Genomic DNA, 19,938 nt, shown 5'->3' with positions numbered 1-19,938 from the left:
TGTCCGGATCTGGTTTAGCCATTTCGGAGTCAATTTGATGTACAAGTCGTGTGGTAGCACCTCTTATCGTCCCACGTTTCCGTTTTGTTCTTTCCATTTCTCTCTGATGCTCGTCATCCGCCACTCCCGCAGCCCCGGCGGCGGCGGCTCCACGTAAATCCTGTTCGCTCATTTTCCCGGGTTTCGGCACCAAAAAATGATGTGGCGAATCCACTTAGCCAAAAAATGGATCGGACATCAATTGGAGAAACGATAGTCTTTATATAAGGCTTCAAAAAGGGGAATGTACAACAAATAAACTGCTCGACATCAGAGCAACATATAATGGCTTCCCAAACTTCTTTGCTAGCTAAAACCCAGAGTAACTTTCGTCTACCCCAAAGGATTCTGGGAAACGCAGTTTTCTAATGAAAATAACTGTTAAATGCTCCCTTTTAGCAGAAATTAAATCTATAATTAACAGCCCTCACTAAACATGTGACTAACACTTAAATCACTTACAAAATAATCAAAATGCTGTTATCAAACAAAAACTGCAATAAAGTTACAACATAAGGCACAGACAGAAAAATGACAAGAATTCATTCCTGTTATTGTTCTCAAAAATGATGCCGCGATGAAGATATAAGCCCCACTGCGTGCCTTTTAAAGTCCTTAACATCCAGGTATGGCCTCAGGTGCAATGAGCATTAGCCAGAGTATTAGTTTAAACCCTTTGTGTCCTGCTGTGGGAGGCACACTCGCAACTGCATGCTGGACCCATTCAAATGAATGTGTATTTGCTGATCGGCGGTAATTGATATTTATGGGACACATAACACTGTGACTTTAATTAGCAAAACGACAACTTTGTTATTCATGTGGAGAAGCTGAAATCGCTTTCTCCACTGGTGGAAAATGCTCACATCAAGGAGCGTGCTGTGGTTTGAAAAGAAAGAGTGAAGGAAGAGACTGAACAGTTAATAGTCATGTATTTTCACAGTTATAAGAAACATCAAAGCCAAACTTCAGTGAGTATTACATGTATGTAAGTCATCCATATGACTTATTACTGTTGTTTTATTCTCTTCCTCCATGTGTGTATTTGCAGTCATTTGTATAATTACTGTCTGAAAGCAAGACAGCAGGTTTGGGACATGAGTCTTATCTATTTTCTTGTCATTGTGCTGATTAATGATGCGCAGCATTCTCTACCTGTAATCAATCCTTCTCTCTCCCAGCTCTGTTGCCCTCTGTGCCATAAGCTGGATCAATTCACAAAAACTTACCAGGAAAACGACAGGAAATCCAGAGTTTTGAGTTTTAAAATAAAAGACCAAAAGACACTGCATTGTCAAATTCAGAGGCAATGTCAGCATTGACTTCTTAACTGACAATAGGACGAATATTTACCTCTGCAAGCCTTTATACATCCTAGGGGAGCTTTATCTGAGAGGAGAGAAATGAGAGGCAGCTAAGCAAAGTTTCTACAACTCTGGAACACATGCAGAGACAAAAGGGAATGAGGCGCAACTACCAACACATCAGCAGGATGGAATAATATAACACCAGCAGTGGAGAGTTCAAAGACCTTGAAAGAACTACAGCTTAAAAAGTTTAAAAGAGGCCAGAGAAGCTGAGGAACTAGAAGCACCTAAATCAGGTATCATTACTGACTGTCAGACTGCTACCTCCAAAGCAATCTTCTAATTCTTAAGCATGTGGAAAATTTTTCTATGTTATGAATCAGAAAGAAATAATAAAAGCTTTAGAGGAAAGGCAGCTAGCTAAGTTAAATATTAATGATAAAAGGTATTTGGCTGTCATTGTTTAGTGGTTATATTACATCAGTAAATGTGTTATTTAACTTAGTTTTGATAATATACTATAATAACTGATATTAAGGGTAAGACACCAGTCTTTGGAACTGATGTGTCAGAATAAGACCTAGATAATTAATACTTTAGATGAATGAATGGCATGTGTGCAACGAACTTTCAGGTCTTGACCTGATGTCACTTTGGGAAATCAGAATGACAAACATGAGTTAAGCTAAACAAAGCTGAATTTGCCAAAATTGCTTTTACAGCCGCTATCCGATGGATAGACAGATCCAGGCATCCCCTCACCGTTTGTGACGTTTTAATCTAAATATGAGCTCATTGTGGTATTTTTCACCTGGAAAGTAGGCATAAAAGACCTTGAGAAATGTCTCATTGATATCAGATCACAAGAGCCTAATTTTGATGGAAATTCACAGCATCAGGTCCGTGTTATGACTTAAATGGGCAGATTCTCTCGCTTGCGTACGTGTTTTATTTTGACAGCTGTGACCAGAAGCTCTGCCTGAAATACTTGCTAGTTTGACACGAGCCCCTATAAAGAAAAAGAAGAAAAAAAGAAAGAAAAAAAAAGGGAAAAAAAAAAGAAGTGGACCTCGAATGCAGGACTCAATAGACAGAAATTAAACTCAAAACTATTTAGCTTTGTTGCTGGCACAAAATGCAAACTTCAAAACAGAGCATAGAAGGAACTAGCTGACCAACTACTGATTGACAATTAGCTGGATAGACAGAAGTCATACACACAATGAAGTAAAAAATGCAACACCGAACAGAGGGAGATGCAGACAATATGTACACAAGAAGTTGATTAAGAGAAGTGGAAACACATGGGCACACAGCTGAACTAAATCATAACTAATGTGAATGGGCAAGCAGAAATGTACATTACACACATAAAACACAAGACTATCAAAATAAAACAGCAAATAACACACACACACACACACACACACACCGAGGCTCACACGTGAACTTGGCATTGGGACTGGGGCTAAACAGACATGGAGACTTGACAGTCTGGGGAAACAAAGGGATGAAACTCAAGGAGATGAACATGGAAACAGGAAGGGAGAAAACAACAGGACAGGACAACAAACATACTCATGGAGACAGAACACAGACAGACCAGACAGACATGGGACATGACTGGGGAGGAAGGAGGTAAACAAACACGGGGAAACTAATGGCAGGATACCGAGAAAAGACAGATAAACTGGACACGACGGGAAACAAAGATAAAATAACAACTAAGAACACTAATGCAATAGAGAACTCAAGACTAACTGACACTGTACGAAAATTGAATATAAAATTTCATAAATAAAGAGTCCAGAACAAACTCTAAAAGTCGAAGAGCAAGAATTGAGCAAAATTATGCTGTCCACAACAGGAATTGGCAGTTGGACTGAGCAATATTAACAGCTGAGGTTTAACAGCACATTTCTTTTTAATGGGTTAAGATGCTCTAGGAAGCCATCATGGTGGCCTGGTGGTTGCCTCACTGTAACCCATCAAAATGAACACTGTTCTATTTTGATGGCTTAAGATACTGTTTGAACCCTGACAATAAATGACTGGTTAATAAAGCGTGGATTACAAATGGACTACAAACAGAAACTAGAATGCTACCAAAACTCTTGTCCAGTGCATAGAGATTTCTGCAGGCTACAAAAATGCAGACGAGAACTGAGCCATATTATGCTGTCCACAACAACACCAATAACACTTTTTGCATGATAAAAATCGCTAAATCGCCTCTGATGATGACTTAAAACCTATAAAAGGAGCTAAATAAATAATGTGGAAGTAGTTAGGCTACAAGAGATCACACCTCCACCAAGTGCAACACTTTGCAAATTATTTAAGAAACCTGTTTTTTTCACACTAGAAAACACTCCAAAAGTGAAAGAATGACTCACCCGAACATCGCTAGAGCATTCGCTAGTTGGTTCCACATGACAGGAAGAGCAAACAGTGGATGGAAATCACTGATGCAGTCAGTGGAAAAGCAGAAATGTGAGTAACTGATTCTAAGAACTCGTTAAACTGGTTGGACAATTTCTAAATGAAATCTACCATTCAAACAGTCAGGTAGGTGACTGTTATCATTACAAATCCAAAAAGAAGAGTGTTCACTAAAAGGAAAATAATCATCATCAATCCATCTGAAAGGTAATGCAAGGAGTCCTTTTGGATTCAGAGCTACGGCTGGAAATTACCCTGATGAAGATAAAGCTGTTTGCTGACTTTGTAAAAGTGCATGCAGCCACCGAGCACCACAGAGCACCATTTCTAAAAATGAAAAATAAAATATTACAGTCAAGGTTTAAAAAAAAACTTTTTGCACAACAGACCTTTAACATAGATACACATATACCAACATGCACACAGCATTACAATCATCAAAATAAAGACTAGCTGTTCTGTATGAATCTGTTTTCTTTCCATTCAGATGAACAAAGAACACTTTGTGAACACACAATGCAGACAAATTATCTGGCGGAAAAGGGATTTTTCAAACTGTCCTCACTTATCCCACCCACATAAAACCTTTTAACCCCCCCTCAGTCATACCTCAGTATTTCACAGGTGATTTCAGTCTAATAGAGTAGCTGTCTGAAAGGCAAACCAGAGCACGGCAGGGGGCTGATGGGTTGACCCAGATAGAGGGAAACAGACATAAAGTTCAACCAGGACACATGGAAAAGATTTGAACACAGTGCAACAGTGGCCACTGCTTAACTGACCCTGAATCTCTCAGACACTCACTCACAGTGAAATCCAAAAACCAGTTAAGTGCCCATCTCTCCTAAAATCTGCAGTCTTTCATATGCTCATCACCTGCAACTCAACTGGGAGCAGAAACAGAATGTAATCTATCCATCACTTTCCAGATAAAGCTCTATTTCCTCAAAGTGAACATTTGTTTTAAAAAAAAGGAGAACAGAAGTCCTGTCACTTATGTAAGGAGTGTACACATCCAGCTCTGCAGACAGAAGGCTACTGTATAGATGAACAGAAGTACTGTCTGCAGATGGTCACATGGAGGGTGCTGAAACATTCGACTCTCCTCCAAAACTCTTCCAAGTCAAGAGGTGATGAAAAGAGCCTCAGGGCTTTAGACTATTAGATGGAGCCTGTTTTGATAGCTAAAATAAAGAACTGAAGCCTAACGTTCTTATTGTATGTTACATTTGATTCAGTTGTTATCCTCATGGGACCTGACATCTAATTTCAAGGGCACTGTGAATGGAGAATGTTGAAGCAGAGAATAGCTATAAAGCAATGTATGCATTGATGTTAAAATGCAAATACACAGGTGTGTGTGCTTCTCTGAGCATGTGGCTATGAATGTGACCACGTGTCACCATCCACGCAGCCAGCACAGGTACAGATGCTGGCAACTTATCCGAAGCTCTGCATAGATTCACCAACATAATTCCGAATAAACATAAATACTGAAAACGAGTAATGCATTATCTTTCTCTGTACAACACATCCTGACGTATGCTATCAAATACAATACTAGCTGACAATGTCAACACAAGGATACAGTACCACAAACTAATACAAATTCTTAATAGACACATACACAAGGTTTATTTTAGCTTTGTGTTAAGTGCAAACACAAAGCTGGAAAGTAGAAAGTTGAAAACCACCCCATAGAGAAGCAGAAACAGGTGGGGGTAGAAATTTTGGCTACAAGCCGACTGCTCATCACTGCTTTTGTTGCCTTTTGAAGATCATTCTGTGTCCTTTGCTGCTTGCTTTGTGTTAGAATGTTGTCTTTGCTAATGTTTGCATTGTGTCGATGATCTGTTACCAGCGCACCTGGGTGCAGTTTGCAGTTTAGCTTAATTAAAATTAAAATAATGTTCATACCCTAACTGCTCAAAAGTTAAAGACTGCTCCACTATTGATTGTAGTGCAAGTGCACATTTTTCTGTCCGCCCATGAAGATCGAGCTTTTGTAAGTGACAACAAAGTTGGTACTTTAGTGTGATTACTTTATTTAGTATGACGTGTTATATTACTGTGTGACACTAAAGTTAATGCAGTGACACTAATATCTTAGTCAATAACAGGCTGGAGTCTATTCTAGGTGCAAGAGGTGAAAAGTGGGAAAGAACCTGGACAGATAGGCAGTCTATCACAGGGCACCTAGAGGCAATCATTCATACTCATATTCACACCAATCTTTGGATTTTGGCATGAAGCCGGAGTCTTACCAGAAAATGTAAAGGAAATTTTAAGCAAATTTTGCTTCACAATCAATCTGTCTGTGTGGTAGACCTTGCTTTGGTCTTGACGTGACTTCAGGCTTTTGCAAAAATCCTAACAATAGCAAGCTAACTGCTATTTGTATAGCATGCTAATAGCAAGCTAATTGCTATTTGCTAATAGCAAGCTAATTGCTTTTTATAGAAGAGAATTCTTAAATAGAGGTTTTCCAGACATGTGACAGCTTACCACGTGATATTAATTTGTCTACTAAACATTATGCAGATGATATAAATTACTATGAGTAAACAAACAAGTGTATATTCTCCCTCTGAGGAAGTAAAACACTTTCATGGTAAGCATCTTTCTTGTTATGTGGGGAAACTGGGCTGAAGATGGATGTTAGCTGTGTTTACTGGTTCTGTGAAGTGCAACCCTGGCACTCCTCTAATGTAGCAATGACAGTGTCCTGTCACAATCAATTGGGAAGCTTTAATTAACCAATTCATATTTTGTACATTAGTACAAGCCTAAAAAAATAATCTTACTTGTAAGAAAAGTTAGGATGTTATTATTTTTAGTTTGGAATATGGCACATATAATCATTATTATTAGAGTGGTTATAAGTTGGGCTTTCTTGTTTTGAGGCAGGGGTAACATCCTTTTAAGAGTTTAGTACTATTCAGTCCCTTTTATAGAGGGCTACTTGACATAATTTTATAGTCAGTTTTGGAGAAATGACGTTATGACTGAACAGGCTCTCATATACATAGTGGAGTTCATTTAACCCTACAAGCAGGAAAAAAAGCTTTAAGAAATGGCTAACATCAGTTAAGATGACTTCACCCTTTGCCTATGCCTTTGAACTCCTGTCTCATAAGTATCTGCAAACATGCCACTTTGTGAAGCAGCGTATACTCCAAAAACTATATAGTGCAACCATAAGAACTGAAAAACTTAAGTGTCAGAAGTCTGCACAAAATCTCCTTTGAAAATTCTTACCTATTCACACCCACCCACATACACATGCACACAAGCAATTACAAGGTGCCTTGGATTCCCATTTGCAATTTTCGAGCAGCTTGATCCTGTCAGAAGATTGGATTGATCCCATTTATGTCATTTAGGTCCCTAGAAAGCAAGTATTTAATGAGGAGTTACTGCCACTCATTATGAAATGAGCACACTCATCAGGCTTCAAGGTTATTGGGGTCATGCACAACTTCAGGTAAATCCACATAGTTATTGTTTTAAAGCTTCACAGGGATATAAAAATTCTAAATGAGCTGTAAACAAAATCACAAATACTGAAAAGATTTATAACTGAATAAGTGCACTGCCAAGTGCCATACATAAACCAGGAGTATTTTTCAGTTGTAGTTTATATTTCAAGGAAACAATTAAGGAAAGAAACCTAAACTTACATCCAAGGACACACATTTGTATGAACACTGTAAAATTTGGGAAAGCTGCATACAAAGTAGGAAGCATGACCTGCAGTTGCAGTTAATCACTTTATATTTTTTACATTATAATTGTATTAATTCTAACCACTATAATCGTTTTTTCCTGTGTGATTAATAAAGTACAGTACGAGTCTGTGGTGAATATTTATGCCTGGAGATGAAGTTATTTTAGCTCCCTATTAAATGCATTTTACAGTTGTTGTGAAGGCATTGTCTTACAGTACATGCTGGAAGTTCAGAGCTTATCATCCTGAACAGCTGATGCTGGGCTGTGTTTGTGTGTGTTTGTCTCCGCGTGTATGTGCTGTTTGCTCCCCTTTCTCACAGCTGCTGCTGCTGAACGATTTCAGGATCTCGTCTCTTGGTAGCCTATTAGAAACCATGAATCTAGTGGGGTTTTTAAACCATTACTTCAAAGGCTGTTTTCACAACCTTGATGCAACCAAACAGCACTGACGTGTCTGATGACTTTCATGTTCAGCTTCCCTGATCAATATCAGTAAAGCAAGTCATTTGCAGTCGTGAGCGCACAGAAAACGATCACTCGTGTTAAAACTTCAGCTCTTACATTTGGTATTTTGACTGCATGAAAGTGCTCACACTGGCTTGTTTGGTGCTTGTGGGAGTTATAAAAAGATGTTTGTTCAGATGCTCAACAAGCTGTAAATGTCAAGGTCAAACTTCAGATAAGTATACAGCTTACTGTGTTTGAACTGAGGCAGTGATACCCTATTAAAATTAAGGCTTTATGCTTATATAGCAAACATGATGTAGTACATGGCAGTGCACTAATGGCACCAGAGTCCAAACTGAGAAACACTACAAGTCTGCAGTTAGTTTAGCTTCTTAGCTCATTATTTTGGTTTTGTCAGGATGCATTGCTGTTTTATCTGTCCACTTTTCTAGCAGCTCTTTTCAGCAAAAAGCTCTAACAAGTCCTGTTTGCAGCACCAAAAACATAGCATTTGAAGCCTCAGAGATTCAAAGATTACACTGACTGCTTTCTGTTAACCCATTGCTGAAACTAAACGCAGCACTGGATAAAAGGCAAGAAGTTAAAACTGGGAAAAGTGAAAATCCAAAGTATGTTGTCTTATGTTATGCCTCCCATCAGAAAAATATGCAATAAACAAGACTGCATGACAGCTTTAGGTGATGGAATGGTAGCGTAATGAGTTATGTAACTGTCCTACAGCAAAAAAAATCTTTTGTATATTTTGATATATCATGCCTGTTCCCATGGAAAATCGAGGTCAGACCAGAGCTTCAGCATCTGTTGAGCTGTATTATATATGATTAGTTTGTGCAGCAGTTATTTCCATCATTCCATCTGACCCCAATTGACCTGAAACTGCGTAACGTAATCTCCTTATGCCATTCTTCCTGCATTTTATGAACCCCATCTTTTGACCTTGTTTGCAAACTTGCATACTACGAAGTTTAAGGCTTTGGAAAGATTAACTAGGTTATTGCTACGGTTAATAACTTTTAATAGCCTTACTAATACTTACTTAATGTAAAAGTTAAGACATATACAGAGCAGTCAAAGGGTCATCTTCTCACTAATCCCAGTATCAAAAGCCACTGTCATTTTTTTTAAGTCATTATTATTTTCCATATTCAAGTGTCCCACAACCTTTTGTCCTGTTCAACCTTTCCCATCATACTTAGCAATGTCTGTGTGTGGGTCTATGTGTGTATACAATCTCAGGAACATATGCACACAGAAACTGTATCTGTGTGTGGAAGGATGCTTTGCGAACCAACAGTAAATACATAAGAAAAATAAGCATTGTGTTTAAACACACAGAGCAGCTGGGAGACAAACATCAATCACTCACCCATGCTTGTCATCTAAACCCTCTCTCATCCAGTCTGTGTGTTTCACACACACACAATTATTCAGCCACAACAAGCTGGTGATAGAAAGAAGAACCAAAACACAATTAGTACCACCAGAACACATCATTCCTTTAAAATATTTGGAAAAATGGCCCTAGTGCTTTTGACTATAAATAAGCAAATAAATAATATAATCTCTCAATGGAAATAATTATTTAGTCTATATGATGAGAGAAAATAGCTTTAAAATGTTATTTGGTTTTTACAGTGTTAACAGCTGCACCATTCACTGTCTTTTCATAGTAACAACTGTTAAGATAATGTGTAATGTAAAAGCATTTGAGTGGAAAGAGAAATCCACAAAGAGTCATCACATGATTCTGCAGTTCCCTTGAGCCTCCTTGTTGTAGCATCATTCAGCTTACAGTTATAGAGAGCTGAAAAAGAGTAAACATCACTCTTACATCAGCTTGAAACACTGTGTATCATCCCTAAGTGGCTAAAATATTTATTTAAAAAATGCATGTATATATATGTATGCAGTACATATATGTGTCACGGTCCTGAGTTTGCCGACTCAGTGTTTTGTGTTTCTTTATGCTTTTGTTTATTCTGATTATGTATTCCGTTATGATTTGCCATTTGTTAGGTTTCGGTTCTGTGCCTGCCCTGGTCCCACTTCCGTGTTCCCTCTGTCTGTCTATGGCGTCACACTGTCTGCTTGTGAATCTGTCTGTTTAGTTCAGTGTCTTGTCTGGTTCTCTGTGTCTGAGTTTCCTGTTTTATTCTGAAGGTCCCCGTCTCATGTGAGTGTGTTCAGGTTACGTTTCCCCCGTCCCATCAGCTCTGACTTCTCCCAGGTGTGTTGCCCTCCTGTCTCTCATCCCCTGATTACTGCTGTGTGTATTTAAGCCCTGTGTGTTCTCCTGCCTGTTGCTGGTTTGTCTGTGTCTCTCTGCCTCTCTCCCCGGTTCGTATGTTCTCAGGTTTGTTATTTCGTTTTTCCAGTTTAGGTTTCTTTAATTCCCTGTCATCCCTCACTGCCTGCTTGCCACTACACCACCCTGTAAATAAACATCACTCGAATCATCAGTCATCGCCTTTCCTCCAACACCACACGGCTCACTTCGACAGCCTGGACAATATGTGTGTTGACTACACAACATTTCAGCCCCTCAATAATGAACACATGCAGATCAGACCTCAGCAAGTGAGAAATCTATGCATAGACACAGATGTTTAATTCCTAATGTTCACCTCAACTTTCATGACTACGGTTTGAACCACATCAGCAAACGTATACGTGGAATTAATCAACAAAGATAATAAATGAACGATCAGTTACTCATTTAGGGTCGACACTAAGCACAGGATAACTGACTCCTGCACGTGAAAGCTGATAAGAAAAGATGAGGATAACTGAGTCTCATATTCTGCTTTTACAACAATTTGATGGACAACTCTCTACATATTTTTTTCACCCTCAGCAGAAAAGCAGCTCATCATCTCTGGCAACATTATCACCCTCCCTTTACGGATGTTTACCAACTACACATCTCAAGTTTGTGTAACTTTCCCATCAGAGACGAAAAGTATGTGCCAAAATCTACATGGCAAAAATCTCTTTTCCATCAAATGTAGTCCAGGTTTTTTTTTTAAAACATTTCCTAAATGACCCTAAAATCCGGAATAATTTCATGGTCTATTGTTAAGTCGTCCACATGCACTTAGTTCGACACGAGAGAGCTGAGCTGAGACAAAACTCTAATTAAATTGGATGTTTTATATCGTATATATAAAACATATAAAACAAAAAGAATCATTACTTATTTTTATGTTCCACAGTTCAAATAATGAATCTGTTAGTAAGACAAGAATCTACCTCTGCTTCCCTTCTGTGTGGTATCACTGTATGAATTATTTTTCGGTCTCCAGTAACTGGAACAAAGTGATGACTCATATTGTGATTTGCTGCCATATAAAGACAGCAAAATAAAGTTGCTTAACAAATACAAAGGATTGCAAATTTTGTTGTTTACTACAAGTTTGTGAACTCTTAATTTCAGCTCAGTGTGAGAGTATCTCTTCCTCTGCTCTCTTTCTCAGTGCTGAATAGTTAATGAAAATACTGCAAAGTACACGTGTGGTGCATAAGACTAATCTACAATCAATTAAAAAGAATGAATCTGTTATGCCAGCTACAGTGATACATGACTATAGTTCCACAGTGTTTCTTTAGTCCAGTCTCAAGAGATGGCTGCCACTCCCTGAGCCTGGAGCTTTCTTAAAAGAGAGTTTTTCCTTCCCACTGTCAACAAGTGATTGCTCATAGGGCGTCGTCTTAATTGTTAGGGTTTTCTCTGTCTTACAAGCTCTCTACCTTCCAATATATACCTTATATTTCTCACAATAATCAAGAGACAAACTACTCCTGAGTAATGTGAAAAAAAGATGTTAGTTCTTGCAAGTCCACTATGACTTAACAGAGTCATAGTCAGATAAATAGTAAGATAAATTTTATCATCTTTGGTTTTTGGGTCTGGTCTGTTGCTAGGCTGCCTTCCAGTGACACATGGCAAAAAAACAAACAAACAAAAACTCAAATCAACTGGCTGCTGTATAAAGCAGCGGTACTCAACCGGTTTAAATCAGGCAATACTTTCACGGACCGGCCTTTAAGGTGTCGCGGATAAATACAACAAAATAAAATGATACGACAGAGACAAACATCCTCCTGTCTGCCACTTAATGCTCTCTGGTCACTATGGTTATGCGTAAATACTTATTTAAAAAAAACACAAATACATCACAGGAAAAGACAAAGTTAACGAATAAAAACCCTGAAAACCATAAATTTCACACCTGAGCCTCAACTCTCACGGCCGGGTTCCAAACGACTCATGGACCGGTCCGTGGCCTGGGGGTTGGGGACCGCTGGTATAAAGTCAAGAAACTAACAACCTAACAGACAAGTGATCTTTGAATCTCAATTCACTGGGTGTCCGGAAATAGGATTTTGGATTGGATATTGCTTTTTGCCTGCTGCATGCTTAAGTGAGACATTGTTTTCCAACACACTTATCTTTGGGACCATGTTTATGCTTCTCCTGTTTTGAAGTCTCCCCCACAAGTGAACCAAAATCCCTCATTTCGCACAGGCCTTGACAGAGGAGCCGATAACACTCAATGCTAAACGATTCTCATGAACAAGGCAACTTGGCACTAGCTCTAAATGGAACCAAATTCTCAAATCACAACCTTACTGACCTCATCATTAACATGCTCTCGCTGTGCACAGCTATAGTAGCTGCAAAAACACCATCCCCTCATTAGCACTTAGTCCAGATAAACAGGGTGATCCTGGCTGCACAGGATAATGGGAGGACCACAGGTTAATCTCTATAACTGTCCGAATGTCATTCGTTATTAACACCTACACACAAACAGAGAAAATCAAATCTGTAATACACTTCCTACGTGCCATTTTTGCGTCTCCGTTCTACCTTCCCCATCTCATTCAGCCATAATTGGTGAACAGCTTCCACAGCAAAAGTAAACTTTCTAATCTGGCACTGAATTGCTTCTACATGAAATTACAACTCATAAGATATTATGTTGACTGCAAAGCCAGCAAATGCTCCCTTAATAAACATAACCCGCTATTATATCGCACACATCTATTTGCATTCTCAATTTCATTGCTGCACAATGTTTTTCCATAAAATGTATTAGATCATTTCTTCATACCTCAACAGGCCATATGAGTTCATTCTCATATTCCCAGAGAAAGTGAGGCTTAGATTGGGTCAGCGTGCACTAGCAGTGTGAACATCCAACTTCCTACTGCGTAATTCCCTATTGCTTTTGGACAACGCCCAAAGTACGCTGGAATGAACCCAAGCAATGTGTGAATGTGTGACAAAATACACTAATTTAGATAATAATCACAGAGAGCATGTTTATGGGTCATTAAAGGAAAGCATACTGTGACCAAGAAATCTCACACACTAAGCTCCTGCTCATTAGAGGGAAGCGGACGACTCAACTAATTACTCTGTGAACGTGACGGGCCACAAAGAATGTGTCATAATCTGTCTCTTGAGAATTAGCGTCCACCTCTGCACTGCTATAATTATGGGAACAGGGCCATTCCAAAATCACTCATAATTCTGTAGGCAAAACAAGGTATAGGTGTCACTGAGATGGATTCAAGTCCTCGTGTCAGTTATATAAAGAGAAAAGAGAAACTAAGTTCAACTCTGGTTTCATTACAAAGATCCATTATAGTGCTAGAGATCTAAAAACAGTAATATTCATTGGTGAATATAATTAATTAAATCCCTTGAGTGGGTGCTTACTCAGACAATGACAGCAGTGGTATTTGGATAGCAAAATATGATTACGCAACCTCAAGTATTAAATAAGTGGATCATTGAGCTAACAGAGCATGTGTTTCTGGTAACCTTAATGGATATATGAACAGACAGTCTTAGCTTATGCTCATATATAGTTAGCTCCATAAGACTTTGGAAGAGGACATATATTTAACTACCAAATATTGTTTCCTGCCTTGAGATATTTTTGCAAGGCCATTACTTGCAGCCAATTTCCTGCTTGTTTTTGAGTCTTTCTGCCTTCAGTTTATTGTTCAGAAACTGAAAAGCATGATCTGTTGAGTTGAAATCAGGTGACTGACTTCCTCATTGCAGAATATCTCTTTTCTTTGCCTTAAAAAACTCATGGGTTGCTTTTGCAGTTTGCTTTGGGTCATTATCCTTTTGCACTGTCTGATCGGTTTTGCAGCATTTGGCTGAATCTGAGCAGAGACCACTTCTATGGTCTTTCATGCGTTTTGGTGTTGCTGACCTGGTCAGTGTATTTATTTTTTAAAGACTGGACCAGATTGTTGTTTGGCCATTCCTAATTATTTTTGCTGTGTCTCTGGTAGGTTAATGTTGGTTTTTCAGCCAAATGATGGCCTCCTTCAATTTTTCCTTCCTTCGTGTTTTCCGGACCTTATATTGAGAGTTCCGGTGACAAGCTTCAACACTCAGAATCAACTCCCAGCCTTTTATAAGCTTCATTTGTCATGAAATAACAAGGTAACAGGACTCACTCTGCAATTAAACGGCTTGTCATTCAGTTGCCTAATTCCTCCTGAGCCTCTGAAAATGGGCAACGATGTATAAAATGGCTGTAATTGCTGAAGAGTTGATGCACAACTTTTGTTAAACCACTTCATTTAAAACTGAAAGTCAGAAACCCAATCACATCTTGACTGTTTGATTTCAAATCCACTGTGGTGGTGTACAGAAGCAAAAGTACAAAGATTATGTCACTGTGCAAAAACCTATGGAGCTGTTTGACCATGCGCTACATGATGGCTGACAGGTCATGACAAACTGCAGCAAAGAAATCCAAATGTGAAAGAACTTGGCATTTTCAAAGTCTTCTAGCTCTATGTATGTTAATGTGTAAAAAAACCAAAAAAACAAGAGTGAACTAAACCAAACAAACTGGTTTAAAACAGAACAAAGTGGTTTCAGCTGCTCAGTACAGCTGGGGTGATCTGCTGATTTGGGTTATGAATCTCTGTGGCTAGTTTTTCACTTTTTACACACAGTCATTTGACCCATTATTAAGATAATGATCAGCAGGTAGTCAAAAATTATGGTTTCTCAGTCTAAATACCAATACTCATGTTGAAAAGCGCAGTGATTACAATCATTAAGCTCTTTATGCCGGTATCTCTAAATATTTATGTTGTCAAAAACTAATATGACACATGAGCAGGGCCATCGATACACTGGTGCATTGCTACAGCTTTAATAACTTCATTTATGAGATTCCTGTAAGTTCATAGCATCCAGTATCTGATGGGCTGTGAGCTTCAAGGGACTTTACAGTGACCTACATCTATATCAGTCACATCTCATTCTTTGTTTTGTTTTTTTAGGATTGCGAAAGAGTCCCTTTCTTGGAAACATTAATACTTCCACTATGTTTGTGTCTGTCAGGCAAAAGCAAATGTTCTCAGAGTGCTTGTGAGAACAGTCAGGATGAATCTCCTCTGCTTCAGAATAAAAAAGAACAAACGGCCGTCTTCATGAATGTCTTATAAAACACAGATTCCAGTGGTCATAAAAGCGACTCTGTTTCTGTGTGGCTTACAAGAAAATCTTCTTGAACTGTCTTCCAAGTAGCACACACTTTCCGCCAGTTTCTACGTGCTCTGTAAATGGTGGCACTTCTACTTTAAAATTAAGTGAAAATATCAAACCTGTTTTTTGGGTTTTTTTTCTATTTTAGACGAGGCTTTGTTTGAACGGTGTTACTAATTTAATCTGACAGCATCTACCCGCTAACCTCAGGATTATTTTTAGAATTAACTCTGTCACTTCTTTGTTTTGATGTTACTAAAATTATATGTGTGTGTGTGTGTGTGTGTGTGTGTGTGTTTAGGTGTGTGTGTGTGTGTGTGTGTGTATGTGTGTGTGTGTGTTTAGGTGTGTGTAGGTGTGTGTGTATGTGTGTGTGTGTGTTTAGGTGTGTGTAGGTGTGTGTGTATGTGTGTGTGTGTTTAGGTGTGTGTGTGTGTGTGTGTAGGTGTGTGTGTTTAGGTGTGTGTGTGTGTTTAGGTGTGTGTGTGTGTGTGTGTGTGTGTGTGTGTGTGTAGGTGTGTGTGTGTGTGTGAGTGCGTCTATGTGGTATGGATTGACATTTGACCTGCGCTGTACCTGGGCTCCGGGGACATTTCGACTTTTTGCTGTGTATTCATGTGTCCCCCTAAAACATGACTTGTAAATGCATTTTTAAGTGTCTAAATAATAATTTTTTCTACTTCTTATGAGGTCATTATTTATCTTTTGACCTGTATTTGCTTAAACTGTAGTGTAAATTCATTTATTAAACTATAATTAAAAGATTTTCTGATTTTCTTAAAAGTCCACCTATACCCCTCACCTGATTTTTGTGTATTCCAGTGTATTGCACAGCGACGTTTCGAGTTAGAGTGGATGTGTGTAGGTACTGCAATTTAATACACATTTTCAATACACACGGCCGGAAGTCATTGTGATTGGTAGGCTATATATATAGGCGGTACCTACAGGAAACGGCGCCACAACTTTCGCGCGCGTGCCCTTTAACAAGTGTATGTCGACGGCAATACGAAGACGGATTAAAAACACAAAGGTAAGCCTTTTTTAATGTAAAATGCACCATGACTTTAATACTATATGAAATTATAGGTGCACAGGCCTATATTAAACTGGTTTAATTTATGCTTTATGGACTGTTAGTGAGTCTTTGAAGAAGTAAAACGGCCCCAGCGTTTGTCATTGAGTAAATAAAATAGGGCTGACGACTAACCGCGTCAACGCGATAAAGCGGGCTAACCCGTGTTAGGATTTACTCGGTGTTAAAGCATTATTGTGGCTTAAACGTGTTAATGCCGACATCGCGACTAACGCGATTAACAATTAAACCAGCGCAGTCTGAGTCAAAATCCCTGATGTCGCTGTTAGCTAATTTCGGGCAGTTTGTCCAATGTCTGTCATTCTGCTGACAGCCCTAAAATAAAAGCAAGGGTATAAGTGTATTTAGTCGTGTATTTATTTATATGCCTGAAGAAAAAACTTCTTACAGTTTTGATGCCTAAGCTTTCTCAGTACTTGTATCACTCTCTGCAGTCGCCATTACAGAAATGTCACATGTCGCCATTTTGAGTACTAGGCCTTTAACATTTTAAAAGAAGGCATAAATTAGCACTATGAATAAGTCAGCTGTGTTTATGCTGTAAACTACACTACTGCTAGTTCTGCTACTACTGATGATGATGACAATGATGACGATAATCGTAATACTTTATATGCTTTGGTAATACAGCCAATCGTACAGGAGAACATGCGAAGGAGACGCATTCCTCCACGGGAGGATGCAGTCTGTCATGTTTCTGCTGGAAGGGACAAACTGGGACTTGATATCCACTACATAAATGCCTTCAAAGGTAAGTTGGTCTTTAGTTTGGATTAGATTTGGAGTTTGTCACTTTGTCTTTTGTCACTCACTTGGTATGCCTCTGCAATTCAGGTCGGGGCATTTTCACGACTGTTCCATTCCAAAAAGGAGACTTTCTTTTGGAATACAGAGGTAAACTCATAACAAAAGAAGAATGTGAGCGGAGACACAGAGTTTATCATGACAGCCTGAAGGTGTTCATGTTTGAATTCAAGTTTGATGGAAAACTCTGGTGGTGCGTATTATATCAGTGTAGTTTGATTAAGATTAAATGACACATTGCTTTTGATTTATGAAAAAAAAAAGCTTCCTAACTAACTAGTTAAGCTAATACTTTTTTGCCTAACCCCACAGTGTGGATGCATCTCAAGAAGATGGGTCATTAGGCAGACTTGTCAACGACAACCACATCAGTCCAAGTGCTAAGATGAAAATATTAAATATCAATGGAAAGCCCCATCTATGCTTATTTGCAAGCAGAGACATAAGTCCAGGCGAAGAAATAGACTATAATTATGGTGACTCGGATTGGCTCTGGAGATGCAAGGTATTTCTACAATTGTACTTTTTGGAACTGATAAATTGCATACCCTAAGCCATTTTTACATTTGTACCTACTCAAATTGGCTTAACGTGACTTAGGGCATCTAGTTTTTCACTGAAATTGAGTATCACCTACTGTGCCTGGGGTAACTATAGCAATGCAGCCGAGCATCCAGTGATATAAATGCCACAGCAAGCATGGACGTCAAGGTGACAAAATGCCTGCTGCTCAGTCTATACTTTAGTGTTCAATTCAGGGATCACGCTGTTAATTTTGGTCGCTATTTCAAACATTTCAGAGTTTCAAAAATGATGGCTTGGATTTTCACGAAGGAGGCGCACTCATAACTTATCGAGTGACACCATTGACCAGCCACCTGGTGGCATTCAGTCTATGTCAAATTTTCTGATCACTTTGGATCACTTGGAACCTTGGTGCAGTAGTTACTGAAAAACTACATGGTACTATAACCTACTGGAAAAACAGGGGTAGGTACTAATGGAAAACAGGCAATTGTGATGGCTGCCACATCAAAGCCCTCTAAAAGCACTAAAAAAATATCAGCAGGTATGCAGAAATAAAAAATGGCTTTCGGTTTCTAAATTTTAACAGTGATTGATGTTTAATGTGATTCTACACAGCAAAATCTCCAGTGTTAAATTAACACTGGAGAGTGTCTATAAGGGTCCACACCTCTGAGTGTTAAATACAACACTGTTGAGTGTTAAATTAACACTTTTGACAGTGTTATATGTTTAAAAGTAACCTAGTCAGTTTTGAAGATTAACAATGGCTAACAATGAGCAGTGCTGATTTTCTAACACTGGAAAATAACTCAAAATGTTAGAAATATTCCAGTGTTAGAAAATCAGCACTGCTCAGTGTTAGTCTTTGTTAATCTTCAAAACTGACTAGGTTACTTTTAAACATATAACACTGTCAAAAGTGTTAATTCAACACTCAACAGTGTTGTGTGGACCCATATAGACACTCTCTAGTGTTAATTTAACACTGGAGATTTTGCTGTGTAGCCTCTTTAGTTAGATTCATTTTAAATTTTGTCCCTTGAAGATAAATGGGCCCTAGTGACAGTTCGTTGCTGCTACAGGTGATTGTTTTACTCCTTTAGCAATGGCTTAAAAAATAAAGAAATCACACTGACTATTTGTCTCTTAATCATAGGGCCTTAAATTCTCTATACATGACAGTGAATATTTTAAAGACAATAGCTTGAAACTTATCTTTCTCATACAGTTTATTTAATGTTTCAAAAGCCTCTTCAAAAATGCACTGTATATTCATTTTCTATCTGTTACACACGAAGACGGAGACCAGCCAGATTCAGAAGACTGTGAGCTGCCTAAAGCCGCAACCAAACAGCTTTCCAAACAATGATCTGGACCTGAAACATCCAGAGCCTGAAAGGGTAAATATAATCCAGTGTACCACTTAATGAACTAATAATTTAATCTATCATCATTCTTTATGGATGCTGTGTGTGTGTGTGTTTGGCAGTCACCTGGGTGTGATGTGATTTACATGGACCGTGGCTTGTAGGTCCTTTTCATTGTTTCAAAGTGCAAGTCTGGATAACATCTGAGTGTGTGTGTGTGTGTGTGTGTGTTAACCACCCAAATGTGACTTAGGAGGACCACACTGTTATTGGGGGACTCCGTCAAAGTTTGCTTCATGGTGACATCACTCTGGTTTTAGGAGGGGTCTTCTCGTATGTCTTGACAGTTTGACCTACAGCATGCAGAGCTGACTGCATGTGCTTTGTTTCTATGTTGAAATTTTTTGAAACTCAGGCTTGAACATTAAGATAGATAGTACTATACAACTTCTTAACTTGTTTTAGGCACTTTTTACTGCTGTAATGCATGGGCTCTCTCTGGCTGTGTACTCTGGCTTCTTCCCACAGTCCAAAGATGTAGCTTATGGGGTTAGGTTAACTGGTGATTCAAAACTGCCCTTTGGTGTGAATGCAAATGCTTGTCCTTCCATGTTAGACTGGCGATCTGTC

The 19,938-nt window shown here is 38.7% G+C and overlaps 2 protein-coding genes across 4 annotated transcripts in view; one reads left to right on the top strand and one right to left on the bottom strand.

Moving 5' to 3' along the window:
• mtnr1aa (melatonin receptor 1A a) overlaps positions 1-19,938 on the bottom strand; it is a 76,523-nt gene that overhangs the window by 28,399 nt on the left and 28,186 nt on the right. The window contains exon 2 of one of the 2 annotated variants that reach the window (XM_082535066.1): positions 9,352-9,426. The exons of the other annotated variant lie outside the window; for it this stretch is intronic. Coding sequence (XP_082391192.1) covers positions 9,352-9,364 — 13 coding nt within the window. The 5' untranslated portion in view covers positions 9,365-9,426. The remainder of the gene's footprint in view (positions 1-9,351; positions 9,427-19,938) is intronic. 2 annotated transcript variants of the gene reach the window in all.
• LOC309707644 (histone-lysine N-methyltransferase set-1-like) lies at positions 16,037-18,704 on the top strand. Of its 2 annotated transcripts, XM_082535068.1 has the most exons (6): positions 16,037-16,546; positions 17,240-17,360; positions 17,444-17,606; positions 17,726-17,918; positions 18,071-18,124; positions 18,214-18,704. In XM_082535068.1, exons 1-6 carry the CDS (start codon positions 16,508-16,510, stop codon positions 18,322-18,324), a joined length of 681 nt encoding a protein of 226 aa, XP_082391194.1. In that variant the 5' UTR covers positions 16,037-16,507; the 3' UTR covers positions 18,325-18,704. The 2 variants fall into 2 exon arrangements, with proteins under 2 accessions (XP_082391194.1, XP_082391193.1); XM_082535067.1 differs by having other exon boundaries at positions 18,071-18,704.

Source organism: Aulonocara stuartgranti (genome assembly GCF_965226115.1).
Source record: "Aulonocara stuartgranti genome assembly, chromosome: 6".
NCBI lineage: Eukaryota > Metazoa > Chordata > Actinopteri > Cichliformes > Cichlidae > Aulonocara > Aulonocara stuartgranti.
This window is presented reverse-complemented; position numbering and strand designations above follow the sequence as displayed.